This window comes from Bison bison, unplaced genomic scaffold (genome assembly GCF_000754665.1).
Source record: "Bison bison bison isolate TAMUID 2011002044 unplaced genomic scaffold, Bison_UMD1.0 scf7180017864238, whole genome shotgun sequence".
Lineage (NCBI taxonomy): Eukaryota > Metazoa > Chordata > Mammalia > Artiodactyla > Bovidae > Bison > Bison bison.
In genome coordinates, this window is record NW_011494810.1 from 305642 (window position 1) to 318615 (window position 12974).

Sequence of the window (12974 nt, forward strand, 5' to 3'; positions counted from 1 at the left end):
AGCCTAACAGAAGCAGAAGATATTAAGAAGAGGTGGCAGGAATACACAGAAGAACTGTACAAAAAAGATCTTTATGACCCAGATAATCACAATGGTGTGATCACTCACCTAGAGCCAGACATCCTGGAATGTGAAGTCAAGTGGGCCTTAGGAAGCATCACTATGAACAAAGCTAGTGGAGGTGATGGAATTCCAGTTGAGCTATTTCAAATTCTGAAAGATGATGCTGTGAAAGTGCTGCACTCATTACGCCAGCAAATTTGGAAAACTCAGCAGTGGCCACAGGACTGGAAAAGGTCAGTTTTCATTCCAATCCCAAAGAAAGGCAATGCTAAAGAATGCTCAAACTACTGCACAATTGCACTCATCTCACACGCTAGTAAAGTAATGCTTAAAATTCTCCAAGTCAGGCCTCAGCAGTATGTGAACCATGAACTTCCAGATGTTCAAGCTGGTTTTAGAAAAGGCAGAGGAACCAGAGATTAAACTGCCCACATCCTGGAAAAAGGAAGAGAGTTCCATAAAAACATCTACTTCTGCTTTATTGACTATGCCAAAGCCTTTGACTGTGTGGATCACAATAAACTGTGGAAAATTCTGAAAGAGATGGGAATGCCAGACCACCTGACCTGCCTCTTGATAAACCTGTATGCAGGTCAGGAAGCAACATTTAGAACTGGACATGGAACAACAGACTGGTTCCAAATAGGAAAAGGAGTACGTCAAGGCTGTATATTGTCAGCCTGCTTATTTAACTTATATGTAGAGTGCAAAGACAATACCACTTATATTTTTGCTTAGTCTTTCAACAATCCTACCCAAGCTCAAACTAAGTGTATTATGTTATTATTTAAAATGGTTCTATTCTTCTAATAGTTTCCCCATGATCTCAATGCATGATAGTTGATGATCTGTTGCTTATTTTACCATTAACTCCAAGATAATTGAGAATATATATTGCATTTTTATACGATTATAATTAAATTTAATAGCATTATGATTAGTGAAGTGTTACATAGAATATTTAAAGCTTTATTAAACATTAAAAACAAAAAGAATCAATGTGTAAAACTATGACTTTTTAAAAATACATGAGTTTTGGATTCTAAGTAATAATACTATTACCTTTATTTGAAAGCTAAATTGGGGTAATGGTTTGCATTTCTTATATTTCTTCAAAGCAACTCAGTGAGTTTATCATTGTTCTTATATCCCATTTAACAAATAAGGATAGAACAAGAGGCAAAGACTGTACATTAAAAATGAAATATTATAGACAGAAAGTTCCAGGGTCAAGATTTAACCCCTATATCTTAATACTAACAAAATTTCACTGATTTTTTTACTTCAAAATTTGAATCAATAGAAAATTTTAGTCAGAGTCAATATCATAACTAAAGCAAAATAGATAATTCTAGATAAGAGTAATAGAAAGGGATATGGCCAAGAGATAATGGTTTTTAATTTATAAGACCTGAGGAAATAGACTTTCCTATTGGTATGCTGCTGCTGCTGCTGCTGCTGCGTCGCTTTAGTCGTGTCCGACTCTGTGCGACCCCATAGATGGTAGCCCACCAGGCTTCCCCGTCCCTGGGATTCTCCAGGCAAGAACACTGGAGTGGGTTGCCATTTCCTTCTCCAGTGTATGAAAGTAAAAAGTGAAAGTGAAGTCGCTCAGTCGTGTCCGACTCTAGTGACCCCATGGTCTGCAGCCTACCAGGCTCCTCTGTCCTTTGGATTTTCTAGGCCAAAGTACTGGAGTGGGGTGCCATTGCCTTTCCTATTGGTATAGGCAGCCTTTTTGTGCTGGATACTGTGGATTTTCCCAGGAGGGATCAAAGGTAACATCCAAGCCAGGCCAATTTCAACTGCAGAATTTCAGTAGAAAAGATTTACAATTGTTTGGACACCTGTGGATCAAAGACAATATATATATCTACACTCTGGGCCAATAGTGGACATTCTGAACAAGGCTTTTATAGTCAATAGACACCCTTTTCTCACAGTGAATTGTGTCATGTTCCCATTTTGGGGTTTGTCTTCCTCTACACATAGTAACCATCCCAACTCATGGGACCAGTATTGAGAATATCAGTGCCATTACTGTGAAGGGGCTGGGACTTTTCAAGAAGAAATTAAAAAAAACAACTCATATTTCTCTTCACCACCACTTTTGCTCTTAACTCAAACAAAATGAGTCAGAAATGTACTTCCCTATCATTTTGTAAAATTAGCATTTTTTGAAACTTGGTTTTATAACTTTTGACTGGGAGCTCTCCCTCATGCCCAACTTTGGGAGAATTGATCAGTAACAATTACATAGATAAATAGTATCATTTACATTGTTAAATAATAGTCATCCAAGTGAAAACTGAATTGTTTCTTTTCTTCATCCTGGAAGGTTCATTTTATATTTGGGTCCTTATTTCTATGGGTGAGATCATGTAGGCTGAAAGACATCAGATGTGATTAGATTCGTGTCAAGAAGCTTTGAATCAGATTTCTGATTCAGATGGAATGAACAATACAGGACATCAATATCACTTGAAAATATGTTTAATATTCAGCATTTTAAAAATCTGTTAATATAATTTATTTTAATATCAGATCTTTAAAATGTTAAAAAGTATTTCAACTTAATTTCAAATATGAATTATCTCATCTATATTGTCCTGTTCCAAGTCTTATCTCATTTAGAAAAAAAAACTTCCATGTTCCTTCTATTTTTTTATATAACTTAATCTTTGTGTGTGTGCTTAGTCTCTCAGTCATGTCTGACTTTTTGAGACCCCATAGACTAGCCCATGGGGATTCTCCAGGTAAGAATATAGGAGTTGGTTGCTATGCCCTCCTCCAGGGGATCCTCCCAACCCAGGGATTGAACCTAGGTCTCTTACTGCAGGTGGATTCTTTACCATTCAAGCCAATGAATACTGGAGAAGGTATTATATGAGGATTACATCTCTATTACACTGCAGTTATTAATTGATCAATTAACTTCTATAACTTCAGATTTGTTTTCTTCAAAATTGGTAGTATCAGACAAATACTAGATATCTTATAGACAGAAAGTAACTTTCTTGATAAGCAAGGAAAGAGGCACATAGAATTTTTTTTCCTAAAAACTGCCACTAGGTACATAATGAAAATCCTTGTTCTATTCTTCCTCAAAACTTCTCCAGTATTTTGTCAACTCTTCTATTTTTTGCTTATTTATTTGGGTAATTTTATATTGACATATAGTTGATTTACAATGTTATGTTAATTTCTGTTATACAGAAAAGTGATTCAGTTATATATTCCTCTTATATTCTCTTCCATTATAGTTTATCACAGGATACTGAACATGGTTTCCTGCACTACACATTAGGAACTTATTGTTTATCCTAAGGTCCTAGGATAAACCATTAATACTAGAGGGGGTACACTATACCTTCTCCAAGAGATCTTCCCAACCCAGGAACTGAACCGGTGTCTCCTGCATTGCAGATGGATTCTTTACCAGCTAAGCTACCAGGGAAGCCCAATCTCTGCATATGTTTGCCAAATTAATCTTTGTTTTTCCTAAAAGTTCATTGAAGAGAGATTAAGAGCAATTTGTTTAGAGTCAGAAAACCTAGATTTGAATCCTGGCTTTTCCACTTATGAGATATGTAATTATAGCTCCTCTTGCTTTATATCCAGTGCATTCTTTCTTTATCAACTATTAAAAGATGGTAACATTAAAATCTCAGAGTTGTTATGAAGATAAAAGGACATATTTTCAGAGAACCTAACACAGAACCTGTTATATATCATAGATCCAAGTAATGGCAGATGTTAATACCTTCACTATAGGAAAAAAAGAAATAAAGCTTGGGTTTCTCAAAGTGAGTTACAGATTAAACAAAAGCTTTATTTTTTTCCTCCAGTCTGAACAACCACACATATATCTAGTATTTGTTTATATTTATCAAATTATTAATTGAAGTTGGTAAGGCCTATGGAATCAAATCAGACTGGACTTGACTTCAAAAGTGATTTTTATTTATGCCTCTGTTTAGACATCAGAAAGACAATATAATCTCTGAAAAGTCAAAACACACTGATGGAAAACAAAGTTTGGAATATATTCACAATTACATTGAATATTTTTACTATATTTGCCAGATCATAGTAGTCCTGATGGCTATGAAGTCGTGTGAATGACTGACTATGTATAAAAAATCTAACTGGATCTCTAAATCCATTCACCTGTTGATGGACGTTTACATTGTTCACATGTCTTGGCTATTGTGAATAGAGCTGCTATGAATATAAGGGGGCATGTATCTTTTTGAATTATAGTTTTGACCAGATATATGTACAGGAATAGGATTGTTGAATCATATGACAACTCTATTTCTAGTTTTTTGAAAATGTGGCACATATATACAATAGAATACTATTCAGCCATAAAAAGAATGAAATAGTACCATGTGCAAAAACGGGTGGATTTAGAGATTATCATAGTAAGTGAAGTAACTCAGAAAGAGAACTACAGATGCTGTACAATATCACTTATTTGTAGAATTTGAAATATGACACAAACGAACCTATCTAGAAAACAAACAGACTTGCAAACATAGAGCGCTTACTTGTGGTTGGTTGCCAAGGGGGAGGGGAGAAGGGACGGACTGTGAGTTTGAGGTTAACAGATGCAAACTATTATCTATAGAATAGATAAACAACAAGGTCCTAATGTATAATTCAGGGAACTATATTCAATATCCTGTGATAAACAATAATGGAAGAGAATATAAGAGGAATATATAACTGAATCACTTTTCTGTACAACAGGAATTAACATAACATTGTAAATCAACTATACATCAATAAAAAAAAATTACCCAAATAAATAAGAAAAAAATAGAAGAGTTGACAAAACACTGGAGAGGTTTTGAGGAAGAATAGAATAAGGATTTTTCATTGTGTACCTAGTGACAGATTTTAGGAAAAAAAAAATTTCTAGGTGCCTCTTTCCTTGTTTATCCTCAAGAAAGTTACATTCTGTGTCTGTAAGACATCTAATATTTGTCAGAATTTGTACCAATTTTGAAGAAAACAAATCTGAAGTTACGAAAGTTAAGTGGTCAATTAACAATTGCAATGCAATACAGAGGTAATCCTCAACCTTCTAATTTTAATCAAACCCTCTTGAGCCACCCAACAGGGAAGCCCAAGAATACTGGGGAGGGTAGCCTATCCTTCTCCAAGGTATCTTCCTGACCCAGGAAACTAACCGGTGTCTCCTGCATTGCAGGAGGATTCTTTACCCACTGAGCTACCAGTGAAACCCCAGTAGAGACGTAATTCTCAACTTTCTAATTTTAATCAAGCCCTCTTGCCTTTCTAAGACAGCTCGAGAAAAAAAAATCACTCAGTTACAGAATTGCACTTGTCAAACTAAAGAAACAAAATAGCAAGGCAGGCATCTGACTAAATTACTTAGTTCTTGGACCCAATTAATTAATCATTGGTCCCATGAGTATCCAGCCTCAGGATATTCTCTTGGTATTTTCTCTTGGAAGATAACATGTTATTTACAAAATTAGTGAGATATTATGTAACTATGTCATATTTCCCTTGTGTTTATATGCATATATATGAATGCAAATTATGCAAAGACAAATTTAAACTAATATGACAATTTTGAAATGTAAAGACTTTTTAAAAATCTTTTTTTTCAATTACAGGATTCCCTTTAATGGAGTCATGGAAGAACATATATCAGAAAATGGCATTCATCAGAATAGTAGATATTGTAATCAAATCACTAAATTCACACATACACACACAATCTTCTAATAGCAGCACCCAGATACCTTTAATTCACAGTTGTTTACTTTCTGCACTGTCTACCATTTAATCACAAAAACAAGATGAATAACAGCATTGTAACTGAATTCATGATTCTAGGCCTCGCTCAAAAACCTGAACTCCAGGGAGTTCTCTTCATTATCTTTCTCTTCATCTACTTTGTGGCGTTCCTTGGCAATATGCTCATTGTCGTTGCCATAGTCTATAACACTAGCTTGCATACACCCATGTATGTTCTCCTTCTGGCCCTGGCTATTGTGGACATCATCTGCACAACAAGCATAATACCAAAAATACTTGAGGCCATGCTAACATCAAGAAAGATCATCTCATATGGAGGCTGCATGTCCCAACTCTTCTTCTTCACATGGTCCCTGGGTGCTGAGATGGTTCTCTTCACCACTATGGCCTATGACCGCTATGTGGCCATCTGTTTCCCTCTACGCTACAGTGCTATTATGAACCACTATATGTGTGTGGCCTTGCTCAGCACTGTCATGGCTATTGCAGTAACCAACTCCTGGGTACACACAGGTCTCATCCTAAGGCTGACCTTCTGTGGATCAAACACCATTGACCACTTCTTCTGTGAGATACCCCCGCTGCTAGCTTTGTCCTGCAGCCCAGTGAGAATCAATGAAGTGATGGTGTATGTTGCTGATATTACTCTGGCTGTAGGTGACTTCACCCTCACCTGCATCTCCTACTGTTTTATCATTGCTGCCATTCTTCGCATCCGCACTACAGAAGGGAAGAGAAAGGCCTTCTCAACATGCTCATCCCATCTCATAGTGGTGTCTCTCTATTATTCTCCTATAATCTACACCTATATACGCCCAGCTTCCAGCTACACATTTGAAAGGGACAAAGTGGTAGCTGCACTCTATACTCTTGTGACCCCTACATTAAACCCAATTGTGTACAGTTTCCAAAATAAGGACATGCAGGCAGGGATTAGGAAAGTATTTGCATTCCTGAAACATTAGTAGTTTCAAAGGAGAATGTCAACTCTCTAGAATCATTTTCTACATCTTAGATTTTACTTACCTTTCATATTTACCTCAACCCCCAACTTTTCCATTCCCTTAGCACAAGAATGTCTCATCTCATAGTAAGTCACTTCCTTAGATCTTCATTTCTAAACTACACTTATTCTCAGGCTTGTTTGGTGGTCTAGTCATTAAGACTTCATATTTGCAATGCAGGAGGCCCAGGTTTGATCTCTGGTCAGGGAACTGGATCCCTCATGCTGCAACGAAGAGCCTGCATGTGACAACAAAGATCCTGTGTGCCTCAGCTAAGACCCAGTGCAGCCAAATTAAAAATAAATAAATAAATAAACTTATTATCTTATAATTAAACTGTACTGACTGATCATTCTATACGTTCCTGAAACATTCTCTTTCAGGAAAACTTTCCAAACTAATTACAGTGTAGTCATAGTGTTTCTCTTAATCCTACCTTGTTCCTAGAATTCTCATTGCCTTCACAATTCAACACTTTTCACTTTAACAATATTTGTTATGTAATGGACATGAGTTTGAGCAAACTCCCAGAGATAGTGAAGGTCAGGGAAGCCTGACATGCCTCGGTACATGGAGTCACAAAGAGTCGATCATGACTTAGTGACTGAACAACGACAACAACATAGATATAGCCTCACACAAACAGATATCCATATCTATCGCTATATATATATACATAAATATAGACATAAGTGTGTGTTTTAGTCACTTCAATTGTGTCTGTGTCTTTGCAACCCAATGTATTGTAGCCCACCAGCTTCTTCTGTCCATGGGACTCTCCAGGCAAGAATACTGGAGTAGGTTTCCATGTCCGCCCCCTGGGGATCTTTCCAATGCAGGGACTGAACCTCTTATGTCTCCTACATTAGCAGGAAGGTTTTTTTTTACCACTAGTGCCACCTGGGAAGCCCATATAGACATATACCACATGTCTAAATATATATATATTAATAAAGTAAATAAATACATAAATATTTATTTATTAATAAATTAAATAAATATAAGAATACTCATTTTTATATATAGACATATAGGTCAACGTCTTTCTAAATGTCAAACTTAATATAGTAGCTGTTATTTTACCAGCAAAAGCAAGTCTACTCAAGAATAGTTGGAGGAATTGGAATTCAGAGTATGCGAACAATGGTGGACCATAGGCAAATCTAGAGAACAATGAACGATAACTTGCTTTTAGGCCGTGCTAGTGGTAAATCCCAAGGACAGAGGAACCTGGTAGGCTGCAGACCATGGGGTCGCTGAGAGTTGGACACAACTGAGCGACTTCACTTTCCACTCTCATGAGTTGGAGAAGGAAATGGCAACCCACTCCAGTGTTCTTGCCTGGAGAATCCCAGGGACAGGGGAGCCTGGTGGGCTGCCGTCTATGGGGTCGCACAGAGTCGGACACGACTGAAGTGACTTAGCAGCAGCAGCAGCAGTGGTAAAGAACCCACCTGCCAATGCAGGAGACATAAGAGACATGAGTTCAATCCCCAGATTGGGCAGATCCCCTGGAGAAGGAAATGGCAACCCACTCCAATATTCTTGCCTGGAGAATCCCATGGACAGAGGAGTCCGGTGGGCTACAGTTCATAGGGTTGCAAAGAGTCAGACATGACTGAAGCAACTAAGCACAGGACAACAAGTAGAGAAAAAGGGAAACTGGAAATTCTATAATAACCAATTAGTCCATTGGAGGAAGCTTAAGAGGTCAAATTATGGACGCTTCTCATTGGTTGGGCTGCTGTAGTCTCTGATTGGCTGGCCCCTCACTGGGTGCAGAGAAGTTTTCTTTTTCATGCTGGATAATAAAGTAGATAATACTTTCTTGTCAGAAATATAGGCTTATATCTCTTCTTGTTTGTACTAACTGATGATGTATCATGGAACTTGAGATTTGCTTTACCAGTCTGTCTGAAATCTAACTTTCGCTGATGATCCTTTCATTAATTCCTCAGTACTGGTCTGATGCTTGCGACCCCATGGACTGTAGCCTGCAGGCTCCTTTGTCCATGGAATTCTCCAGGCAAGAATATAGGAGTGGGTTGCCATTTCTTTTGCCAGGGGATCTTCCTCACCCAGAAGTTGAACCCTGGTCTCCTGGTTTGCAGGCGGACTCTTTACTATCTGAGCCATCAGAAAGTCCAACGATAGAATGAAAAAGCCTATAGCACCCGGTATTCTCAGGCGGTCTCCCGTCCAAGTATTAAACAGGCCCAAACCCGCTTAGTTTCTGGGATCGGACAAGATCGGGCACATTCAGAGTGCTATGCTTGTAGAAAATACTGGCATACCTTACAAGTAATGTTTTTGGTTTCAGACCACCACAATGAAACAAATATCACATGAAGCAAGTCAAACATTTTTTTAATTTCACAGAGCAAATAAAAGTTACATTTATACTACAGTATAGTCTATTACATGTACATTAGTATGGTCTAAAAGAAGCAATGTACCTCTCTTATGTGAAACATTTTGTTGCTAAAAAATGCTAATCAACTTTGAACCTCCAGCAAGTCATAATCTTTTTTTGGTGGTGGATGACTTTGCCTTGCTGTTAATGGCTACTGAGTGATAAGGATGGTAGGTGCTGAAGGTTGGGGTGGTGGTGGCAATTTCTTAAAACAAAAATAAAGTTTGCTGAATCACTTGACTCTTCGTGTCATTATTGATTTTTCTGTAGCATGCAATGTTCTTTAATAACATTTTGCTCACAATAGAATTTCTTTCAATTGGGATTGATTGTCTCAGACCCTGCCTCTACTATATTAGTTAAGCTTATGTAATATGTATATGCTTTGTTGTCATTTCAATAGTTTCTTTACAGTATCTTCTCCATCTCAAGAAACCACTGTCTTTGCTCATCCATAATAAACAATTCTTCATTTGTTTAAATTTTAGCATAATATTACACCAATTCAGTCACATTTTGGGCTCCACTCTTATTTCTAGTTTTCTTCTTATTTTGACGACATCCGCAGTTACTTCCTCCACTGAAATTTTGAACCCTTCAAAGTCATCTATGAGGATTGAAATCAAATTCCAGTCTCCTACGAATAATAATATTTTGATATCTTCTAATGAACCACAAATATTCTTAATAATATTTAGAGTGGGAAATCCTTTCTCTGATGCTTGGAAAGATTGAAGGCAGGAGGAGAAGGGGATGACAGAGGATGAGATGGTTGGATGGCATCAACAACTCTATGGACATGAGTTTGAGCAAGCTCCAGGAACTGGTGATGGACACAGAAGCCTGTCATGCTGCAGTCCATGGGGTCACACAGAGTTGGACACAACTGAGGACTGAACTGAACTGATACGTAACTTCTATTTTTATATGTACATGCTAAAGCTTATACTGGAAAAGGGCAGTTTTCATTCTAATCCTAAAGAAAGGATATGCAAAGAATGCCCAAACTACCACACAATTGCATTCATCTCACATGCTAGCAAAGTAATGCTCAAAATTCTCAAAGCCAGGCTTCAGCAGGACATGAACCATGAACTTCCAGATGTTCAAGCTGGATTAGAAAAGGCAGAGGAACCAGAAATTACATTGTCAACATCTGTTGGATCATCAAAAAAGCAAGAGAGTTCCAGAAAAACATCTACTTCTACTTTATTGACTATGTCAAAGCCTTTGACTGTGTAGATCACAACAAACCGTAGAAAATTCTTCAAGAGATGGGAATACCAGACCACCTTACCTGCCTCCTGAGAAATCTGCATGCAGGTCAAGAAGCAACAGTTAGAATTGGATATGGAACAACAGACTGGTTCCAAATCAGGAAAGGAGTACATCAAGGCTATATATTGTCATCCTGTTTATTTAACTTATATGCAGAGTACATCATGTGAAATACCAGACTGGATGCAGCACGAGCTGGAATCAAGATTTCCAGGAGAAATATCAATAACCTCAGATATTCTGATGACACCACCCTTATGAGAGAAAACAAAGAAGAACTAAAGAGCCTCTTGATGAAAGTGAAAGAGGAGAATGAAAAAGGTGGCTTAAAACAACATGCAGGAAACTAAGATCATGGCATCCAGTCCCATCACTTCATGGTAAATAGATGGGGAAACAATGGAATGAGTGACAGACTTCATTTTGGGGGGCTCCAAAATAAAAAAAAAATAAAAAACTGCAGCCATGAAATTAAAAGACTCTTGCTCCTTGGAAGAAAAGTTATAACCAACCTAGACAGCATATTAAAAAGCAGAGACATTACTTTGCCAACAAAGGTCCATCTAGTCAAGGCTATGGTTTTTCCAGTAGTCATGTATGAATGTGGGAGTTGGACTGTAAAGAAAGCTGAGCACCAAAGAATTGATGCTTTTGAACTGTGGTGTTGGAGAAGACTCTTGAGAGTCCCTTGGACTGCAAGGAGATCCAACCAGTCCATCCTAAAGGAAATCAGTCCTAAATATTCATTGGAAGGACTGATCCTGAAGCTGAAACTCCAATACTTTGGCCACCTGATGGATAGAACTGACTCCTTGGAGAAGACCCTGATGCTGGGAAAGATTGAAGGCAGGAGGTGAGGGGGATGACAGAGGACGAGATGGTTGTATGGCATTACCGACTCAATGGACATGAGTTTGAGTAAACTCTGGGAGTTGATGATGGACAGGGAGGCCTGGTGTGCTGCAGTCCATGGGGTCGCAAAGAGTTGGACATGACTGAGTGACTGAACTGAACTGAACTGAAAGCTTATATATGTATCACACACATCACATCACATACACATCACAAAAATGTTTACTTCTAATATTATAAAATTAATTATTCTATGGATATAATCATGCCATCATCTTATGTAATAATAAAATATATTTGATCACAGTGAGGCATTGTCTGACACAGGCAGTAGTTTTTCCTTGAAATGAAAGTTATAATCAAGGCTTCACTGCAAAATATTAATTTAATGCACATTTTTTTTTGTACTATTCTAAAATAAGATTGTTCAGGTCATTTTTTCCTGCCTTAGGTATTTTACTCCATATATACAGGAAAAAACATATTACATTTGGTGTTCTTGTATACGGAATCTAATGTCAAATTCTAAATAAATTAATATCTAAAAGACAAGAGTAGAAAGACTCCTCTCAATGACTTCTAGCTTAAAATCACCATGAACACATGTCTAAGTGAACAGGTTAGGTGTATTTCATGGAGACAGCATATTATATATCAATAAGTGGCCCTGGAAGGTACTTATTTGGCATTGTGTGGGTATTTGGTAAAGAATTAAATAAGGGGAATTTTCCCTAGATTGAGTAGTGTCGTAAAGCAAAGGCAATGTTACCTGGGAGGCAGAGAAAATAAACATTAGTACAAAGTGAATTTGCTCAGCTGTGTCCAGCTCTTTGCAATCCCACGGACTGTAGGCTACCAGGCTGCTGTGTCCATGGAATTCTCCAGGCAGGAGTACTGGAGTGGGTGGCCATGCCCTCCTCCAGGAGATCGTTATTTTCACCTATGCCACATGTCAATCAAGTGGACTTGTTACTTTTTACTCCATCATAATGACTTTTTCTAATGCTAAAATTTTCTGTGATCATTTTTTTTTCTTGAGAATGAACAGAACATCATAACCTGTTCAGCCAGACAAGCTCAGTAGACAGCTCTCAGAGGCAGTATTTGTTTTTCTCACTTCTTTAAATTTTTTACATGACCTTCTTCATTATGTTCTCTTCCTTGATGAAGCAAGTCAACAATATAGGTTAATTCTTTTATAGAGAATAAATGTCAAATATTTTTCTGAATGTGATCTTTTTTCTGAAATAACTGCTACTGCTACTATTTAGCCACTAAGTCATGTCTGACTCTTTGTGACTCCATGGTCTGTAGCCTGCTAGGCTCTTTTGTCCATGGGATTTCCCAGGCAAGAATACTGGAGTGGGTTGCTGTTTCCTTCTCCAGGAGATCTTCACAAACCAGGGATTGAAACTGCATCTCTTGGATATTTTACCACTGAGCCAACTGGAAAGCACTTTTCTGAAATTAGGTAGTTATAAGACTGGTTTGACCAGAATTGAAAGAGACATGTGTACCCCAATGTTCATCGCAGCACTGTTTATAATAGCCAGGACATGGAAGCAACC

General features: G+C 37.7%; 1 protein-coding gene across 1 annotated transcript; it reads left to right on the top strand.

Annotated features, from left to right (window-relative positions):
• The first annotated feature begins 5900 nt into the window (after positions 1-5900).
• On the top strand, positions 5901-6824 carry LOC104993288 (olfactory receptor 13G1). The gene has a single exon (XM_010846462.1). The coding sequence runs from the start codon at positions 5901-5903 to the stop codon at positions 6822-6824; it is 924 nt and encodes a 307-aa protein (XP_010844764.1).
• The last annotated feature ends 6150 nt before the right edge of the window (positions 6825-12974 follow it).